The sequence below is a fragment of the Tasmannia lanceolata genome, unplaced genomic scaffold, assembly GCF_043159265.1.
Source record: "Tasmannia lanceolata isolate RefF3 unplaced genomic scaffold, GAP_Taslan_0.1 ptg000018l, whole genome shotgun sequence".
NCBI lineage: Eukaryota > Viridiplantae > Streptophyta > Magnoliopsida > Canellales > Winteraceae > Tasmannia > Tasmannia lanceolata.
In genome coordinates, this window is record NW_027518695.1 from 61753288 (window position 1) to 61775797 (window position 22510).

Consider the following 22510-nt stretch of genomic DNA (forward strand, 5'->3'; position numbering starts at 1 on the left):
ATAATGGTTCCAACTATTTCATATCCAACCCCCCAATAAGAAAACCCAAAAAATGAACCCTAGATTAAATGGTTTAAAAATAATCTTGGGAGAGTTGAAGTAGTGGTTTTCGCAAGAGGAGCTGCACTTTCCGGTGAGGAGCGAAGCTTTCCGACGCGGACCGAAGCTTTCCGGCAAGAATAGTCACCGTCGGCGAGGTAAAAAGGGGAGAACGAGTGAAAAAAGAGAGAAAACGAGTGAAAAAAGGTAAAAGGGGGAGAAAGGGTAAAACGAGTGGTTAAAGTGATGGGAGGGTATTTTAGTCATTTTCCATTCCCTACCGTACCTGCCAGCCCTTTTCTCATGAATTTGAAAACCCCACCCTTTATTCACTATATAACGTAAACTTTGCATTTTTTTAATAATTTTTCCATTAAAAAAATCTAGAATTTTGGGTGAAATTCCTGGGGTGAAATTTCATGGAAAAAGAAATTTCAATCGAAATTTCGGATGAAATATTGTACATTTCAGGTATCTCCAATTTCGGTTTCGTGGTTGGCCGAAACCCGAAATCTCGGATTTCGGTCGATATTTAAAACATAGAAAATACAAGCTGAGTTTGTGCAATTATTAAAACATAGTAAAACATATTAAAACTAGCAGTAACCTTTGTCTAATTGGGAGTAGATAATTCATTAATTCATCCATTTTTATTAGGTAAGCTCTTCTTTATTTGTTTTTTATTTTTAATTTTTCTCGGGTGTACGTCAGCTGAAGGTTGTTGACCCACAAAGCCTTAACTACTTGAGATAGAGGCACCCAGTAGACCACTTAGAATGGGGCGTCTCTAGTTAAATACGGGGTCATATTAATGATCAATTAGGGTTAGGGTTTTGGTTATAAATACATCGAGACTTGGCTTTTCTTTTATCTCTTTGTTCTCTTCGGCGTTTGCTGAAGAAGAGCAAGTAACAAATAAAGGTTGGATTCAAAAGCTTAAGTCTGAAATCAAATAAAGGTACACAGTTTCTTCTTGTCCCAGTTTTGTTTTTACATGATTACCATTCGGGAAAGATTGGTAAAAATTGCAAAGGAATGGGTATGCTCTTCATCCCAAAAATGTATGAATCTGTGCCCTGGAGAGGGATTTGTATGATTCCCCTTGTGGGTATTAGGGTTTATGGAAAGCTCTCTGTTGCTCAGCTTGTTTACAACGATAAAAGCGAATCCTCGTGGGAATCTCCATTTCATCTCGATGGGCGGGTGCTCCGAATGGTGCGGGACTTTGGTAGCGATGCTGCCAAATGAGCGTATCATAGTATTTTCTGAGATCGAAGATGAAGTGAGAGAGGGGAGAAGATGAGATCCTGGTACCTTTGAGCGTGTTGTCTTTTATTCGGAGAGGAGCTCATACACTGCGATTCGGTGTGTGTACGAAGTGATATGGCCTCATTAGTTAGGGGTAATGTTGGCGTTACACCGTGTAGTATCGTCCTTGTGGGGAGAGTGGCACGATCTCTGTCCCCTCATGTGTGGGAAGAAGGTTCTCTGTCTTCTTTGATAGAGGCGCATGCTAAGGAGGTGGTGGACAAGGTTGTGGAGTACAGCCCTGTAAGAGGTGGCGGGCAAGGATGTGGCAACAACTTGGCGTGCCATTGCAGCGTGTCAAAATCTCAAGCTATTTTTTTTAAGGTCGGGAAGTAGTCCTATCAGAGGGCGATCTTTGTCCTTCGGTGCTGACCTTGAATGGGCGCTCTTTTTCTATAATCTGTATTCTTATACGATTTTCCTGTCGATGTAATTGTACTGATGTTGACTCGATCAAGCGATGTAATTGGCCGAATGGTCTTTTGTTTGTAGAAAACCTTTTACTTTAACGGAGTTGCTCTCTCTCTTCTGTCATAGTTTATCTTCTTTAATAACGAACTCTTGGGGGACTTAATCGAACTATGGGTTTTAACAAAGTCTTTAGGGAGACTATTCGGGTGTCGATACTTGATTGTTTTATCGAGTCCTACTTAACACTTACAGTTCCGGACTTTGTTTGCGGAGGTCTTTTCCTGTTTTGTTCCCCTGCTACTTGAGAGTAGGCGGGGTGGAGCTTTCGTAGAGTCTGTCCGGAGATAAGCGAGCTTCTAGATCTCCAGCCTCAAGGGGTAGGATCCGAGCTTTTTTCCTTGGGGAATCCTCTGTGGATATCTTTCCGGAGCTAAAGGCGAGCTTCACGATCTCTGACCTTAAGAGGTAGGATTTGAGCTTTTTTCCTCTGAGAATCCTCTGTGGAGATCTTTCTGGAGATAAAGGCGAGCTTCGAGATCTCCGACCGTAAGAGCTAGGATTCGAGCTTTTTCATTTGGGAATTGCCTATGGAGATCTTTCCGGAGATAGTGACGAGCTTCGAGATATCTTACCTTAGGAGGTAGGATTTGAGCTTTTTCCTTAGAGAATTTCCCGTGTGGATCTTTCCGGAGATAGAGGCGAGCTTTGAGATATGACCTTAAGAGGTAGGATCCGAGCTTTTTCCCTTGGAGAATCCTCTGTGGAGATCATTCCGGAGATAGGGGGGAGCTTCGCGGAGAGAGGATGCGCTCTACCATGTCTTTGAAGGGGTTATGGTTTCTGGGCATCCCCTTTGTGCTTCCTTGCATGTCTGCAGGCTTTAGGGCTCTCTCTTTCGTCCGCTAATTGTAGTATCGGGAGACCCTTTGCTAGTAGGCGACAGTGTGGATCCGTGCTCTCTCCCTTCTTTCCTCTCTCAGGTCATGGTTTTTCCTCTAGGGTGTATGGTCAGTCCGCCCTTGGAGATAATCTGAAGAAATATTGGAGCGGCGCAATTTTGGAGACAGTGTGGAGATAATCGAGTTTTCATTCATAATGGATATAATGGAGATCTCGTTACATTGAAAGTGGACCATTCTTATTCCTACATCGAGCAAAAAGAAACAAACGAAAGCCAACATAATCTAAACAAACCAACCGCTTCCTGATAATACTTCCTCAAGATCTCCATGTTCCATGTGCGAGGAATCTTGGTTCCATTCAAATCTTTCAGTTAATAGGTGCCCAGTTGGAGGACTCTGGCGACTTTGTATGGTCCTTACCAACTGGGGGCGAGCTTTCCAGCGTTCCTAGGGTTTGAAACTTCTAATCGTCGAAGGACCATGTCTGCAGGCTTTAGGGCTCACTCTTTCATCTGCTAGTTGTAGTATCGGGAGACCCTTTGCTGTTAGGCGGCGGTGCGAATCCGTGCTTTCTCCCTTCTTTCAAGTCATGGTTGTTCGTCAGAAGTTGGGAATTCTCTTGCTCGTCATAGTTCTCGACTCTGAAGGACGGGATGCCGGTCTCTATTGGGATCACTGCCTCTACTCCGAAGGCTAAGCTGAATGGGGACTCTCCTGTGGCAGTCTGTGGTGTAGTTCAGTAAGCCTAGAACTATCACCCTTGATATTTAATTCAATAGTAACATCTAAAAAGTGGGCCCGCCCATTCGTCATATGATTTCTCCTAGTTTGAGACTATAAACTACAACTGTTGGGTTATGAAGAAGCAGTCTAAGATGTCTTATTGTTTATGGGGCAATCTTTTTTTTGGGCAATCTTAACCCCCAGAAGTGCACTTTTCATCCTTTATTCTTAATATATTTGGTATTTATTTAAAAAAAAAAACAAAGAAAAAGGAAAAAACAAGCATTACAGGTTTATTGCTCCTATATATCAAGGCAGCATGAAGCCGGCATCTCTCTGATGGAAATGGACTGCATCAATTTCCGACCCAAATAATCAACCAGCTGAATCAGGGCATTCAAACCACCATTATGGGTTTAAAAACATCAACGAATCCAACTCCGCACCGTCTTTCGCTAGCTTATCAGCATGCTATTCGCTAAGTTATCAGCTTGCTTGCTACCTGGGAATAGTGTTAGGAATCGACGGGTACGCACGGACTGTTGGGTGTAGAGGAAAGGCTTTGGGTAATTCAGTCAATGAAAGTGAACTCTATATGCTTAGAAAACTATAGAATGCTTACCCGTCACAAGGAAAAGGTTTATGAAGGGTTTTACGGGTCATAGGTGTACTATTACAGGTCTTGGGGTTTGGACAATACACAAGTATGAACTGTAAGGGTTGATTTTGGTTACAATTCAGGGATGGTTAGGGGGGGTACGATGGAAAGGTAGGATGTTGGCCGAGTTTCAGATGAATCACAGGGTTGTAGTTGAATTTAAAATGGGTTCTTGAACCTATGAAAATGTGCAGTTTGACAAGGGAATGGGTCCAGGCCTGCTGCAAAGGTAGCAGTCATGGGTTTGTGATAGTCGAGGGATTTTAGTGAGGGGACGAGGTGCTGTAGGCCTTCACTATAATGGATCTGGTTGTCGGTTGTATAGGGGTAGCAGGGCTTCTAGGTTTTCTTGGTTGGGTGACGAGCTGAATTGGAGTTCCTGGGAAGTCAATAGAGGAAGGGATTAAGGGGTTTTGATGAGCTGAATTGGAGATCCTTGGCAGTCAATAGAGGAAGGGATTAAGGGGTTTTGATGATTGAATGAAAGGGGTTGTGGGGCGTGTCGAATGTTGCTATGGAGAAGGGAGAGGAGGGTTGGTAATAATCTCTGTTGAGAGGGTGAGGTTTAATTGCAGACGCATGCTTAAGGGAGTAGATAGTGTGTTGTAAGAGGTAGAGGTATGGGTGACGGCAGCAAGTAGCAGTGTTGGGCTTGCATGTGTGCCAAAAAAATTGAAAAGAATATCTTTTCCATAATGTTGTTTGACGCGCTGATACAAAAAAAAGGAAGGTTTGGGCTGAATCATAGGGCTGGTGCCTAACAGAAATGTACAACCGGTATCTCATCTATAGTGTGTTGACGATATGCATATCTTTTTGGAGTATGTGAGGAATACAAAAATAATCTTCAAATAGTTTGAGCCGGTATACATTTCAAAAAAAAAAAGTTTGAGCTCGTATCCGGCCTAAAGATTTACTTCTCAAAAAGTTCACTTGTCGGAATTAACTGGCCAGCTGGGAAGTTGTTGGGATACTCGGACAGCCTGGGGTGTAAAGAACAGGACTATTGATTACTTATTTTGTTCTCCCTTTGGGGTATGGAGTATTTTTATTTTTATTTTTTGAAAATTGACTATTATATTCATATCATGGAATATACACGGGGATCTGTAATCCCACCAGAATTACATAGTATGAAAATGCAAAAAAACATAAGAGACTGTAAACAGACTTCCACCATCATCCAAAACTTCCTCCTGCATCAGCCTTCCCGGTAACCTTCTACAATACCTTTCTAACCATCCAACCACCGAAACACCTTAGTGATGTAGGAGCATCCCCAGGGTATTTTACGTCAGCCTTCATGTTTTCTTAGGGTAGTTGCATTATTAGACTGCATAGTCATTTTCTATCATTTTTAGTTGTCTTTGCATGCCACTTTTGTATTTAGTGTATTCCCTTCATTGTCTTTTCCTTATATTAAGTAGTTTAGGAAGTAACTTTGTCCTAGGGCTGAAATATGAAGCCCCTTATTTCTCTCTTTTACTATGTTTTTGATGATTTGAGTTTTGGGTAGAAAATTTTCTTCTTGAGAGAGCTTGACTCCTCTTGTATCTTCATCTTCTTCCTTGAGATAATGGATTTGCAAGCTATTGCATGTAGCTTTTCTTCCATCTCTCCCATCTATCCTTGTTGAATGCAAGAATTTCATTTCGCCGACTCCGTGCTTGATTCCACCTAGTGCGTCCCCTCGCTTGTGTTAAGATCGAGCTCCTTATGCCTTAAAAAAATATAAGAAAAATTATAGGTTTAATTTCAACATGCTCTAAATATTACGCCTCCGAACGCGCTGTACTGCGTCAATTTGGTATCAGAGCCGGATAGTAGAAATTTCTATTGTCCTAGGGTAAAAAAAAGGAAAAAATGCATATACACCCCCTCAACTATGGCCAAATTCCGCTTCTAACCCCGTGCTATTGAAGGTACCAAAGACACCCTCCTCAACTTTCTGACATTTTCAAGTAGACCCTGACTTTTCAGCCTATAGTTCAAATTTCATCAAAGACATCTCCTGACAATTTCTTCGTTCCCGTCCACCCTGTGAGTGGGCGTCTTTGGTGAAGTTGATACCTCGGGGTCAAAAGCGGAATTTGGCCATAGTTGAGGGGGTGTAAATGTAATTATCCCACAAAAATAGTGTTGGTCTGCGGATATTATCAAGAATCTGTCCTAGGTTTGAGATGCTGCAAATCTTCCAGGAAATGGAGTCATCTTGAGAGGTTCTAGGTTGAATTTTCTCTCCAACAAATCCAATTTGTAAGTGTTTTTTTAAACCTTTGATTCGTAGCAGAAATTTTTATGGAGAAGGCAATGTAAGTGCTGCTAGGCCAGTGAAAAAACGAGTAGCTTCATTGTTCTCGGTTTCACCATTCACTGGCCTTGTCTAGTTCAAATTAACTAGTTAGGTCTGGATATCTGAGATGAAATAAGAGTTGGCAAGGAAATTGGGAGAAATTCCTGGCATTGGGTTTTAAAACGGAATCTGTTGCTCTCGGCATGCTCAGGGACCAACTGTCCAAAACGAGAGTCTTCTCTTTGCAATTTTTTTTCCTCAAGTGAGCTTTTGAAATTCCATTCTTAGAGCTATCTTTTGTGGAAATTTAGTGTTGAGTTCTTGATTTCCAAGAGAATACTACTGGTTTTGAGTTTCCTTGGATTGAAATCGTCTGAATGGAGCAATTGCTCCTAGGGAATCTCTTCGAGAGATTTAATTGTGGAAGATTACATCTCCGTACAATGTTTGGTCAACTTCAGCTGCTGCCAGTGTATTGTTTTTAGAAGACAATGTTTTATTGGGGAAACCCCTAAATGCTTATTGGCTCTAAAGTTGTTGGCTTGGTTCCCTATTTGGGTGATAAAGAATCCCATGAACAACAGAGTTCTGCCATTAAGATTGCCTAATTGCTATTCAAATACCCATTTATTTTCGGTTTTGGTTCATGCATGAGTACTGTTGATGTTAAACTCTATTGAAGTGGGTAGAAGCCATATGGTTATGTTACTTTAGAAGAGAGGGGCAGCCTAAAATTCATCCGGGCAGGGTTTTAAATCTGAGTTTCAAGGGAAGTATGCAACCAGGGTTGCTTGAGCCAAAACAAATCTTCAGTGGCCAATTGTGAACTCCAGGTGTTTGACAGAATTCAATTGTAGATTGGCTTGAATCCCCTGTGATTTTTAGTTGTGTTAGAGAGTGGTAGCTTTCTGAGGGAGGAACTGAACTAGTGCTTGAGAAGGGACCTTTTGGGATACCAAGAGTTGCTCTGTTGGATCCTACTCAGTCCTACAACAGAAGTTACAACCAAGGGAAGAATTGCATTGTAAGTTCAGTTTCCATGTGCTCAGCTGAAGCCAAGGGATTAGCATCAAAAGTGTGCCCTCTAGATACTTTTGGTGAATTGAGCTTCCTCTAGATATTTTTCCCTCTACATCAACAGGTTTGTTTGATAGTTGAAAGGGTGGCAAGGTTTAAATGGCGTAGGTCACTGTTCTCAGTGAATCTTTGTGCCCGGAAGAGTCCACTTTTGGCACCTCTCCACTTCTGAAGATGTCATAGCAGCACTAACTCCCATTCCAAAGGTGCTGCAACCTTTTAATGTGTTAGTGCAGGGTGGCATTCTGCTTGTTGACTGCTAGTTCACATGTTTGCTAGGGCACACATTCTATCTTGGGGCAGATTCTGCTGTGGAGGACTACTGATAAAATGACAGAATTGTGTTGTTGAACTCGTTCCATTTCTAAATGTGTAGCTGAGTCTTATTTTACTTGGAGCTTCCTTTGGTTTTCTGACTTTCAATACTGGCAAGTTGCATGCTAGCAAGTGTTATATTTAGAAGGAAGTCTGTAGAGTCTGATTGAATAGAACTCAAGGAGACAGAATCAGAGCCTTCGATTTACTTTTGACCAATGTTCCTAACCGAGAGCCTAGACCATAATTCTTGAATTAACCACATTAGGAAAGTTCTGAATGTCACTTAAGAGGGTTTTGAATGTGATTGGAATTGTTGCATCCATGAGTAGACTAGGCCTCATGAGCTAGCTGAACTAACTTCAAATGTTTGCTATGGAATTTGATGGTGAAAATATTTCAATCTGTCCTCACTCCTAGAGCTATTTAGACCGTTCAGTGAAGGAACTTCCGTTGTTCCAATTGTGCACTTGATTGCCACTTTTGCATTCATCTTGTTGTGTTGCTTTTGTTCAGGGCAAACGTGACATCAGATCAGATTTAATTTTGGCTTGGCTGAATATGAAAAGAGACCTGCAAGTGCTAACAGATCTCAGAGCTAACACCTTGTGATCAGCTAGGAATGGGTTCCAAGTCCAGAATTTCACTTTTTCTTTTTCTTTTTTACTGTTAGTGTGACTAGCGTGCTGCCGATAAATTTATACTAGTGACTTTCTGTCAACTGGAGAGCCATCACTGATTTAGTACAAAGTTTGGGAGCAAGCCCAGAGCAGAAATTCCAGAACTTTCAGCTGCCTAAACAAGATTGGTTTAAAGCCAACTGGAAGCAGAACTTTCTGCTCTGAACAGAGCAGCCCATGGCCCATTCTTTCGATACAATACAGCACACATTGGGACAGTAATATTGAAATTTGGGGTAACAGTTGATACTTATTTTATCCCGGAGTGATCAGTTTTATCCCAGAGTGATCAGCCGCCTGCGGAAATATGTTTTGGGCCAAGGACTTCTCTATCATTCATATCGGGACAGTTTCTGTCATTCACAGTAATCTCTAGATTTTAAGAAACTCACATCAGCAACAAGTTTAAGAAACAAAATAATTCAGCAGCACTGTCAGCAGGAGCCATTGTGAGGACTGAGTTTCAACCTACTTCCAGCAGCCCAGTACGAGGCTGGAGCAACACTTGCATCTGATTTATCGGCAAGCTGACTTGGGATCAGTTTTATCCCAGAGTGATCAGCCACCTGCTGAAATATGTTTTGGGCCAGAAACTGTGAAGGACTTCTCTATAATTCATATCGGGACAGTTTCTGTCATTCACAGTAATCTCTATATTTGAAGAAACTCACATCAGCAACCAGTTCTAGAAACAAAATAATTCAGCAGCACTGTCAGCAGGAGCCATTGTGAGGACTGAGTTTCAACCCACTTCCAGTAGCCAAGTGCGAGGCAGGAGCAACACTTGCATTTGATTTATCGGCAAGCTGATTTGCTCTCACACTTACATCTATGGAGCCATTTGTTCACTACATCTTTGGCTATGGTGATGTCAAGACCGAGTGCATAATTTGGGTCGATGCCCTCAATGCGTATCACAGATACTATGGCTTCAACCATCATGAGACATTACGACGTGCTAGAGAGACTGTCAGGCCGAGTGCAGAGTCCATGTGGAAACTCATGGAAAGAGAACGTCATGACTTGGGCAAACCTCCATTCCGCCGATGGGAGGAGGTTCGTGATCACTTGTTGAGGATTTATGCTCCGACAGAGTATCGGCATAGATGTAAGGAGCGAGTCCGTGAGGAGAGTCTTTGAGGACCGATGGCAAAAGTTCTTGGCCCAACATCCCCAAGAACGGGAAGCTTGCCATAAATCGAAGGTTGATCTTGAAGCCCACACCATGAAGATGCAGACTTGAGACACAGGGATATACACCTCTACCCTTAGAGGCTGATGATGAGGTTAGTGATCAAGAAGCGGAGGTGGACGTTGCGATTGACATTGAGGGCTCCCATGGTGATATAGGAGCGGTTGATGAGACCATCATTCTAGACCCAGACAGTGGCGGTGAAAAGCTTTACACTAGTGATGTTGTTGATACTAGTGGAGAGCTTGATGTTCTTGACCGTGAGGACGACGGTGATAATGATGTTGAGGCTACGACAGAGCCGGTTGAGACACAATTCATGACTATTATTTGACACAGATATAGATGAGGCTCATATAGAGATGAAGATGAGACACATGTATGCAGATGATATTCCCATTACGCCCCATTGCAAAGGAGGTCCCGATAGATATTGTCAGCATTGATATGGTGATGCCCGTCGATACTCCGCCACCCCCAAAATGCAACCATATCTAGAGATTGGCATCTTTTCCATATGAGGCCGGGATACATGTCACCACACTGCCACATTCGCAGAACGAGTTCATTTCTACTGAGTTGCATGGTACGGATTGACTGCTACGAAGCACTACTCACACTGAGAGAGTGGATCATCTACATTTTTTACCCTGGCGAAGTCTTTCCATTGCGAGCTGATGGAAACTCGAGGATGAGTTCTTTCAAGAAGGGGAGTTTGATGCAGGAGCATCCCCTAGGCATTTTACGTCAGCCTTCATTTCTTATTAGGGTAGTTGCATTATTAGGCTGCCTAGTCATTTTCTATCATTTTTAGTTGTCTTTGCATGCAACTTTTGTATTTAGTTTATTCCCTTCATGATCTTTTCCTTATTAGGGGTAGTTTAGGAAGTAACTTTGTCCTAGGGTTGAAATATAAAGGCCCATATTTCTCTCTTTTACTCGGCTTTTGATGATTTGAGTTTTGGGTAGAAAATTTTCTTTTTGAGAGAGAACTTGACTCCTCTTGTATCTTCATCTTCTTCCTTGAGATAATGGAGTTGCAAGCTATTGAATGTAGCGTTTATTTCATTTCTCCCATCTACACTTGTTGAATGCAAGAATTTTATTTCGTTGACTCCGCGCTTGAATCGAGTTCGTGCGTCCCCTCGCTTGTGGTAAGATCGAGCTCCTTATATCTTAAAAAATCTAAAAAAATTAAAGATTTAATGTCATCACATCTTAAAAAAATTAAAGATTTAATGTCATCACGATCTAGAAATTACGCCTCCAAAGGCGCTATACTGTGTCACTTAGAGCCCAACAATCATCCACATGATTGGAGAAAACCATGGAGCTTATATGCCTCGAAGTGCATCAAGGATGTAAGTCATTTTTTCACCCACCTAGGTAAGTAAGAATACAAGCATCATGGGGAGGAATGGATATCAGGGGGAGAAAATCTCCCCCGAGCAGCGAAGGACATTATCCCTCAAGCACAACCTTTTAGTTTCTTATTCTCTGTTCTTATATTCGTTGTTCATCCTTCTTTTTTCAAAAGATAAAGTGATTTTATTTCATAAGAAAAACCATTCCACAGGGGACAAGCGGTCCCCGAAAAGTCATAGACAAAGATCCACGACACACACTGTCACTTTCCCAATTGGTAGAGACGAGATGGGGAGGATTCAAGGGAGAACAATCAGAGTGGCAGATTTAGTAACACGAGTATCAGAAGCATGTACATCCTCTTTCTCCAGCCCATACGCCATGGAATTAGCTGATCTCCGTTTGTGAGAGAGTTACGGCTGTAGAGTGCAGATGAGATCCCGAATCTTGTCAAGTGTATTGTGTAGTTGTTCATGCCTGTTCTCATCACCTCGGTAACTTTTCTTGCATCAATTATAATCTACATTTTTGTAACTTTAAAATTCCTTCCTCTTTAAAAGGCAGTAAGATCCTAACAAAGAAGTAGGTTCCCCTCTTCTTCTCAATCTCTTCAAATCGAATCCCAGGGTACGCATTGATTACCCACCTTGGATTGAATTTTGGGAGTCTTCACCCTTTTTTGGCACACCCAGTGGGACTGTTTTGCCAAAATGGCACATAATAGTAGAGGATAAAATATGACTGACAGTGTTGCTGCAAATACTAACATTCTAACAATACTGTAGTTACAGGAAACACTGGAGTCCTAGAAACAAGGAATCCAACAGAAACTTCACACGAGGAGAATCCCAGACAAGAATCCACATCTTCCCTGATTAGTGATACTCCTCAACCGAATAAACGTGATTCTAACGGTCTACAGTGTTTTTATTAAATGGTAATAACCATTAGACGACAGATTGATGAGAATTCTCATGAGTTGTCTCAGATAGATGAGGAGCAAATCTTGATTGTGTTAAGACCATTTCAGTCCTCAAATGAAAATTTCTCTAGACAAGTAGATAGGTTATTTGGACTTTTAAATGAGACACTAGCACCTACATCACCAATGCATGCAACCCCCAACCTTTCCGAACAGCAGGCTGATCCAACACTTACCATATACCGTACAATGGATCCGGTTCTATTTTTCTTCATAGCAAGAACTTAAGATTCGATCAAATTGAATTTTAACCAGACCGATGACATCCCCTAGTGGACAATATGTTATTCCAACTTCTGCACAGGGTGATGTGAACCCAACTTCATTACCTAACTCCATGACTTGGATCAAACCTAGGGAATTCACAGTAGACCTTCCATAAATAATGAAGGAGGACAAGTCCAAAACCAATCTTAAGTAGCACAACAAATTCCCAAAGTAAATGTTAGTGTTTTACCATTTAACTTGGCTGGGGGCAAGGCATACAACCTGATCCAAGGTTCGGTCTCAATAATCAATTCTACCATGATAATTTTGTTCAACCCCAGTACATTGGATTGAATAGAGACCAGGTTGTAGACATGATTCAAGAGCAACTCTGCCCTTTATTTAGGCCAATGACAAGGCCGATTTATAGGAAACCTTACCTTGAATGGTATGATGCACATTTTCCATAACTAAGGGGTTATAAAGTTTCTGAATTTACATATATTATTAGCCCTTTTAAGCCGTGCTATAAATGCTTCCATAGGTTGTTGTTTTAGCCTAGCCAAATTGGCAATGTTTACCCAGGGTTCTATTCTGTAGAATTGAGAGTGCAACAGATATTCCATTTGCTGCCATGTTCTAACACACTTAGGACTTAATTAGGTGGTATACTTATATGAAGCTTATGTTTATCAGCCTGAGATCAGATTATATGAAGAAATTTCAGCTTCCCCTTCAGCTTCCGGCATCTTAACCCATTTGAGAGTTCGAGAACAACTCTTGAAAAGAACAGAAACTGAACCTGTTATACGAGTCTCACAACAGAGGTCTTATATCACTGATATGATGAGCAAACCAGCTTCATGCAATTTCCTGAAATGGGTCTCCCTCCCTGTTTGGATTGCAGGAATAACATTTTTGGTTGAAAATATTTTCTAGGAAATTTTTAATTTTCTTTTCACAATTTAGAAGAAATTCATATGGATATGGACTACTTAGAGGGTTATCGTCTCAAACTGAAGGTCTTTCTGAATAAAACATGAATCCTACTGGTTCAAGTTAGTTTCTCTCATGTGTAATCAATAAATGGAAGAGTAAGAAATTCTGGAAAAGATTTTCCTTTCCAACTTTTCTTGCAATCCAAACGAGGCTAATTTCTAAAAATACGACCTTAATAGAACCTAAAATTAATCCTACGTGTGTTGAGAGAGAGAGAGAGAGAGAGAGAGAGATAAGGGTGTCAATTTTGGCTTGGGCTCGGAAGCTCGCTCGAGCTAGGCTCGAATCCTTAACGAGCCGAGCCGAGCCGGCTGGCCAGGCTCGTTAAGCTTAACGAGCCGAGCCCGAGTTAGGCCAGGCTCGGCTCGTTAAGAATTTAATATATATATATATATTATATTAATATATACACTAAAAGGGTTGTCTAGGGAGTGAAAGGGGGAGGCAAAATATGTCACTTCTTTTTTGGAACCCCATTTGTTACTTGGACCACCCCCCGTAGTGTAAAAAGAGTAGTAAAAAAACACTAGATAGGGCTGTCCAGGGAAGATGAGGGGTGTGAAATTAACAAGCCGAGCTTTTGAGCTTAACAAGCCGAGCCGAGCCTGGCCAAGCTCGGCTCGGCTCGTTTACACCCCTAGAGAGAGACTAATAATTGTCTAAATTACCTTCAAAATATGGATGAGGCCTGATTAAGTAGTCCTCAAGCTACCTGAATATGGTAGTATGGCCCAAACTCCACAAAATCCACATTGAGATATGTACAAAGCTCTTCATTTACAAGGGCCGACCAACATCTAAAACAATTGGATAATCCTAGCAATCCCATTAATTCATACTTGAGATTCAGAAATCCCTTCTCTAGTGAGATATTTGGGCAACGCCCCCGTCCACATTTGGCTCCTTCAGATGATCGGTTTCAATTAATGTACATACTAGTAGCGTGTATGATTGAAATAACGTGTATGACAGAAATTAGATGCACTACCAATAAAGGTGGTCCAAAGACTACCTTCTCTCCCCCAATATTGAGCATAATAATCTGTAAACATCTTCCTTTCCAAAAATATCTGTAAACAGCTTCAAAAATTCACCCATCCATGAAGGGAGGTGAAGGAATATAAAATGAAAACAAAATCATTTTATTTGCATCCAGTTTGGGTTTCATAAGTAAAATGTTTTCCATTTGAATTACTTTTGGACTTAATCGAGACCGCGGCTACGGCGCTCAAAGGCAGCATCCCATTCTTTCTTGGTAGACTCAGGAACCTTTTCTTCACCAAGAAATGGACTCCACAATCCTTTTGCAGGCTCAGTTAAAACCCATGTGACCTTCTCGGGCACGTTGTTATGATCGAACGCCATGGCCTTCTTCTCCATAGCCGTCTTCTCCTTGGAAAGAGAACCACCTCGCGTGTGACGCTGAGAGCTTCCAGAAGACTGAAAAGGAGTATAATCATGTAGATTAGGCTAACAAATGAAATACATCTTTCTAATAGATCTTTAAATGGACAAGAAGTAAATTCTAGAATTCACGGTGTGGCTATCCACAGATTCCTCGGCTTTCGGTTTGGGCTCGGGCCTTTGGACAGTTCCTATTTTCAAAAAGTCCAAAACCTTCTTCTTCGATCTGAATCTTTATTTGAAGACAGGATCGTAGTAAAACTACAGAACCAAATAAAATTTCTCATGCTTATTAGCCATGCATTACCAATTTCAAAAAACAAATTTCCCAAAGAAAGAATAGAAAATTGACACGAAACCCAAATTAAAAGCCACTTAGTGAATACCAAATCCAACTTGTAAGATTGGTAATATATAAAAACAAGGAGAAAATATTATAATATATGACCATTCTTTATATTCATTAAAAAAAAAAAGCTTAGCATTACAATATCTTAAGTTTCCTATATGATTGTAGCGTCATATTCGATGGCAATAATGATCTAGGATCAGCAAATAAAAACTTAGGCTAGGAATTCGGGTTCAAAAAAAGCTAATTCAGCGGAGACCATATAAAGAAGTCCCATTCTAAATCACAGAGGGCGCTGAAAGTTCCATAGTTCAAGATGCCTTGGGAATATAATAATTTCCTATACTAACCCATTATGTTGATCCCACTTCCCACTGTCAATCTACTAGAAATTGAAGATCTGATGGTTTTAGAATTTCGGTGATAGACATACATATATAGTGAACACTATTGTCATTTATTCAAATGTTCATACCTATTATGTTTGCATATATTAGGCTTCATGAGAAGCACATATAAATAAGAAAGAAGATAAATTTTACCCAGAGAATGATAAGTTCAAAGATTACAAATCCAGTAAGTTGACGGTAATTCGCACAGTCAACCAACTAACAATTGAACATCTCATGCTTCCATGATTTCAACGAAGTACAATAAAAAATATTAAAAGTCATTCGCAATGTTGCAGATGCTAAGGAATATGTTGATTTCATGTATTAGGATTTGAGAGAAGTATATACAGCTGAAAACTTATATAAACTTTACCAACATAATGATAACTCCAAAATAACAAATCACGTCCATTCATCTCTTCTAACAAACAACTGATTGTGGCAGGTTTTAGGAAATAATCGGAAATACTTGCTCAAATGGAAATTAGCTCATGAAATACAATAAACTTATAGAACTTCGATGATCATCCTAGAGAAGTAATTTCATGAAGAGAAAGCTTTCCAACTAATGAGGTCATCTTCACAGGTGCAGATAAAAACTCGGACTCTAGAACCTCCACCTTACTAAAGATACAAGGGATTAAGAATTTCATGTTCTAAAAATACACATATAGATTCTAAAGCTGCTTGAAAATTATAACCACAATAATGTTTAAAAGAAAATTCAATTAAAATAATTCCTTATTTTTTAACTTGTTATATAAAGGTATCCGTCGCTTACTAAAGCCTGTCATTTCGACTTCCTTGACAAACAATTTGCAGGATATTTAGGGAAATGATATCAACACTCTACCGTTTTAATAAGATGCACGAAAGCATCTTATCGTTTAGTATTTAAAGGGCTGTCAGAGGGATGTTATAGTTCTAAAAGCCCTTTCTAGCTCTTTAAATACTAAAGGACAACATACTTTGCGTATGTTATTATAACAGTGTAGTGCTGATATCATTTCCCTTACTTTATGACATTGATCTTTTATATATGTATGGATTACATGGATGCATATCGTGCAATTTTATATTTTAGGTTATGAATACTTTTATAGTCATAACCATTTTAGGAGAGGAAAAGTCTTGTCACTTTCACATCGCTCCAGTTACGCATGATGCTTTTGCACATGGCTACTAGTGTGTTTCCTAAAAAAATAGGCAACATTTGTTGTTGGTCAAACTTGGTTGTTACCATGCACAAAACTACCTTGCGAAATTAGGATTTCTCCAAAACCAAAAAAATGGGAATAGAATTCGAGAAAATGCCCCACTTTGGGCGCCACTTAACAATTTGACCCTTATTTGGATTGCAAGAGTTATTATGGAAAAGTTTAGAAAGGAAAAATATTTTTTGTGAGTTTGCACATCTCGTACACTTTAAATAAAATGGATTCCTTGAACCAATCCTACTTAGTTTTCAATTCAGAGGGCGCAAAAGTGGATATAAATATTTCAAGGTATTATTTTAAACATATATAATACACGCATGTTAAATAAGATAATTATTCGGGATTAAAGAATATATAAGATCACTACATGCACAAACTATCCAATGTCAGGTCTTTGGAATGCTAAAGAATAATAGAAGCAACTTAAATAATATAAAAGATCACAAAAAGAACATAAGCTTTTCATGAATCCAATCCTAGCAATAACAAGAAAAACATCATGCAGATAAAACAGAGCAAATAATCACATCAAAGTCTCCATTTCTAGAGTTTCTAATTACCAGAAAAAATGTAAAAAGAGCTGTTGAGAAAAAGGAGAATTGGAAGATTGAATACCCTATCTTCCATCCCCGTTGTCACGCTGGAAGTTTCCATATGCCATCCCACCGGCAACCAATCTGGAGCTATATTACGGCGCCTTGGGGCTGGGGCAACCGAAGACCCTACACGTCCCTCTTCGGAGCTCGTACAGTTCGCAAGAGACCATACGCGTCCCTCGCCAAAGGAATCTTGTTGCTCGAGATTTTTGTTAGTCTCAGCAACTGGATCATTCGCTAGAGGAGGAGGCGTGAGCATGTCGCCAGAATCCTCCTCTGACATGTCGTATTCGGGTAAGGGGTTTGATGGAATGTTACGTGCGTCAGATTCTAGAGAAAGGTCACGTGAGGAAGCTGTCGAGTCGGAATCCATCTCAGATAGAGTTTGGTGGTACGTTTCAGAGGCCTAAATAGAATGTGAGTTGGTCGAGAGGGTTGTTAGTTTTTATAGTAGGAGAAAGGGGTGGCGGAGTCTAAAATGCGCCGATGGGTAAAGTCTAAATTCGTCTCTTCTTTCCTATTCAGGTTGATGGAAGGGGTTCTTTTGGCGTACGATAGAAGAGATGGTGAAATTATATGAATAGTATATATTTGGCAAGTAAATCTTTAGAAGTTTGGTTGTTAATAGATGAAATGTATATACACATTATATTTAAGGAACGCAATCTAAGAAGATACACGCCGCACGCTAGCATAAAATCTCACTCCACCGCATGCGTACATTTTTGGGAATTTTTTATAACCTATTTTGGTAAAGGGGCCACAATGTTCTTAACCTTGTCGGGCCCACGAGACATGTTCCATGTACGGTGATCAGGGCCGTTGATTTGGTTGGCTCCCCAGTAACTGTTTGATCTTGATCATTTTAGGATCTTGGCATAGATCTCATTGAAATGTACCAAAGTAGTGATCTTGGCATAGATCTTATTGAAAAGCTGCTAGAAAGGTTATGTATTATCTACAAGAGACTAAAGGTTATATGTTCACATACAAGAGATCAGATAACTTCGAAGTGATTGGTTATTATAATTACAACATTTCTAGTTTTCTGGATACTCATAGATCCACATCAAGTACTATTTTCACATTTGCTGAAGGTTTTCTATCTTAAAAGTGTGACAAACAGGGAATCACAACTTCTACTATGGAAGAAGAGTTTATAGTGTATTTTGATGCTTCGGCTCATCTATTGTGGCCGCGAAACTTTATCTCAAGGTGTCAGATTGAAACTGAAATCCCACTAGGCAACCCAAGAGGGGGGTGAATTGGGTTTCTTTAAAAAACTTATTCTCTTTAAAAACTCTTTACCAAAATTATCCTAGTTTTAACTTTTCTCAATTAAGTTAGTTTGATTAATTAAGCTTCATAGTAATGATGTAAACTTTATTCCCTAGTTGATTTTATAACTTGATTAGAATGATGAGAGGCTTAATTAGCAAGAGATGAATATGCAATTTCAACTTAAGTGCTAATCACTCACTCAAGCAAGGATATGAATATTAAAGCACCTACAAGAGAGAGTAAGAGAGATGTGTACCAATCACCAATCAAGAGGAGGTAGAGAGACAAGAGGCTTTGACACAATGGCTTTTATAGTGGTTCGGTCTTAAACCCAAGACCTACTCTACTCTTCTCAAGTTTGCTCTCCTTTATGTATCCATTATCTTCCAAGGAACTTAAATACGGCGTTCCTTTCGCCTTGTACAATCCGAGCGTCCAAGCTCCAAGAGTCTTAAATACGGCGCCCTTTGTTGCCAAATACAATTAAGAGACGAAGATGTTGCTCACTTGCCTCTAGATAGGCTAATACAAAGTAAAGCTCACAATGCACTCTCAAAGATGATTACAAGTAATGCCTAAACCAATCTCAAATGATTTTCTCAAATCAAGGCACAAGAGGTTGGTGAGAGAAAATTAACCCAAAAATAGTTTCAAGTAGTTTTTTAGGGTTCTTTAGAGTTTGAGCATATTCATGTAGTGTTTTGGACCCTTTGAATGGGTATATATGAAGTTCCAATTCCATGTGACCGTTTGGAGGGCAAAAGAGTCAAAACTGGGTCAAATAGTCAAAGTAGCCGTTGGCTCTCCAACGGCTATATTTTTTTGAACAAATACACTGCTCGGAGTTCCGAGGATATTCTCAGAGTTCCGAGCTCGGAGCTCTGAGGGTATTCTCGGAGTTACGAGAAACCAAACAGAGATCTAATTTTAAGAGCATGGAGCATTTCTCGGAGCTCCAAGAATAATTCTCGGAGTTCCGAGACTGGATTTCCAGCAATCAGTGTCCAACTTCAAAAATTCATATCTCCTTCGTTTCTCATCGGATTTCGACGTTCTTATACTCTACGGATATGAGAAAAATGAGAGCTATCTGTTAAAAATATTTTTCAAAATATTTGAAAATGTTTTAAATAAGTTATGATAGAATTTAGTTGCTGGTCCAGGTTGTTCACTTGGAACTCTGTTTTGTTCAATGTTGTGTTGAATGCCATATGGGACCCAACATGTTGGTGCACCACCATGGCCATTCGCTTATCCATTTAAGTCCTTAAAGGGTGTGTTAGTCTCTTTGAAAAATATATTTTTAGGGGTTTTAAGGTGTGCCTTGATCAAGAAAAAATACAAGAGAGAAAGGTGATACATACTACCATTCTAAGTACTCTCTTGTTCTCTTGAGCCAATCTTCATTTGATCTTCAATGGTGTGCTTGGATTGCTTTGGTATCTTCAAAGTTGAGCTTCTCTGCTTGACACCTTCAAAGGATGATGCCACCATTTGGTTCAAGCTCCTTTGCAAGTTGTTGATCCACAAGCTTTGGCCTTCATTGATCTTCCTTTGTTTGTTCAATGCTTTGAGATGGTTGTGTGGAACTTCTCCTTGGTTGATCCTCCTAGGTATGGTTTGTCTAAATATGCTCTAGCTCATTTGTCCTTTGTTTGGTTCATCTTCAAGCATAGGCTATCAATGGTGTGTGCTAGCATGGATTGACATGTGAATTCCCTGTGTATAGCACAACACTCAAGGCAAACAATTAGTCCATAAAAGACTAATCAATTTGTGTTTGTTAATCATCAAAACAAGGTGATTGAATGAACCCATGGGAAACCCTTGGGCTAACAATCTCCCCATTTTTTATGATGACAAACCAAATTGATTAGAGAGGTGGGAGGATTCTCTTATGATGATTAGATAAACAATGTAAGTATAACTACTCCCCCTCAACATATGCATGAGTTATATTTAACAAATTATAGTACAAGAATGGATATGATTATGGATTTAATCAATTACACAAATTATAGTACAAAAATGCATATGATTATGAATCTAATCAATTACACAAATTCTCCCCCTTTTGGCATTAGCAAAAAGGAAGGATTAAACATTTAAGGATAATACAAAAAGCATCAAAGATATTCAGTGAGACTAGATGCTCCCCTAGCTTCTTATCATGATTAGCCAATGAAATCAATGTATATATGGCATGATAAGAGACAACCAACGTAGGAAAGGAATAACACAAAACAAATCAAGCCTATGTTGGAAAAACAAAGAGGCATTCTAATTTTAGCTTAAATTTTTAGGGTATATCATGGTATATGAATAAAACCAATATAAATCTACCCTATGACCCATAATACATTAATAGATTAGCAAGTTAAAGCTTATATTTTACTTAAACAAGCAAGTTTAAAGTTTAGCATGATAAGCCCCCAATTTGTTTAAATTCCTATTAGAATCTTATCATGAAGTGATGTGTAGTTATTATATCAAGTAAAACCTGTCATGATAAGCAAGAATAGGTATAATGAAAGTTAAGAACTCCCCCTTTTGAATTGTCATGCATACGATTAACTTTTAGCACATTTCATGATAAGATAGTGAGGTATATCATGGGTATATGAGTGAAAAATTAAAAACACACATGATAACCATTCAACTTCATAGAAATTAGGATGAGCAAGTGTAATATACGTCTATGAATGAGAATCAATAGTGATATTAAGGTTTTAGCACAAAATTCAAAAAGTTGATCATGGAATCTTTTTTTTTGTTAAAGATATGCAAGTTAAAGCACAAATATGTGGGGAATATCAAAATGGACAATCCACACAAGTCATTATGGTACATACGATTCTAAATATAACACTAGTAAGCTTTCTCCATTTATCTTTGTCATTGGCCTTAGGTGAAACCTATATGACGAGGCATGACATGCCACAATAGGCTAAATGTATAAAAGTGAATATATGGCTAACAAAGAAACTTATCATGATTATATATACTAAATAACTTTAGAAACACATGATAATGATGTCTAATTATAGAAAATAAAATAAACAACTCTAAGAAAGATCCTATGAAAGAGATTCTAGGAAATACAATAGGTAGACTACTAGAATGGAAACTTATCCTTGGAATGACAATTACCACATATTAATACCAAATGAAATCAAATAGATGATCCAAGGTAAGTATGAGGCCTAATGGTTATGACCTTAAAATTTAGGCTATGGGCTTACTTGTCTTAAACTCAAAATACACATACAAGCACAAGACAATGCTAAAAGACACATATGGAGCAACCATACTCCAAATGAGTGAACTTTTCATATTAGAGATGATATACACATTAGAATTCATATGATAAGCCTCTAGGGACAAGATCTAACTTTTAACCTCCCCCTTTGAAAAAGAATCATACAATGTATGACTCCAAAGGGTGTCCTAACATAGACTCCAAGAGATTTTGGATATTTTTCTTTGATACCAAATAAGACTCAATCCTTGGGCAACAATTGACACCACACTTTAAGTGTCGGTTTATCATGAAAAGAATAAAGCCATAGTCTAGCTCATCATGATAAACAATCTTAGCACAAAAGAATTACAATTTAAGCTCATGTTCCCCCTAAATGTGATACAAATTTCTACAATTTTAAATTTTGCTTCCCTTAAATATATATCATATAAACTAGATAGGAAGATCACACAACAACATATACCTATCCATGTTTGAGATGGTGGCATAAGGTCATATGATTAAGTGTTTTAATTAGATAAAGGTACCGTCTCCATCTTAGGAACTAAGAAGGCTAAGGGTACCAATTGAGTGGCTTTTAAGGTTAATGTTTGACATCTCATACATGTGGGTACCATACAAAACAAGGGATGATAACTATAGATTACTTATTTATACCAATCAATGCTCAAATCTATAAAACTTAGACATACAGGAATGGACCATTAAGGAATCAAGTCTAAAAGATATCCATGGCTCATGAGTGTGAGTGTATCTCATGAGGAATGTATGATCAAAATTAAGGCTTCCATGGATAGACAACAAGGTTAAGACATTACAAGGAAAATACAAGGTCCAAACACCTACATCCTACATCCA

The 22510-nt window shown here is 39.2% G+C and overlaps 1 protein-coding gene across 1 annotated transcript; it reads right to left on the reverse strand.

Annotated features, from left to right (window-relative positions):
- Nucleotides 1-14354: 14354 nt before the first annotated feature.
- Nucleotides 14355-17482, reverse strand: LOC143850577 (uncharacterized). Its single transcript, XM_077359809.1, has 2 exons — nucleotides 17129-17482; nucleotides 14355-14591 (listed from the first exon to the last, which is right to left on the reverse strand). Exons 1-2 carry the CDS (start codon nucleotides 17480-17482, stop codon nucleotides 14355-14357), a joined length of 591 nt encoding a protein of 196 aa, XP_077215924.1.
- Between the last annotated feature and the right edge of the window lie 5028 nt (nucleotides 17483-22510).

What these genes read in the sequence shown, in the direction of transcription:
- LOC143850577 (XM_077359809.1), bottom strand. Translation starts at nt 17,482, where the DNA reads ATGGATTCCGACTCGACAGCTTCCTCACGTGACCTTTCTCTAGAATCT. An exon ending in CAACGGGGATGGAAGATAGG is followed by an intron (nt 14,592 to 17,128) that starts GTATTCAATCTT and finishes ACTCCTTTTCAG; the next exon opens with TCTTCTGGAAGCTCTCAGCG.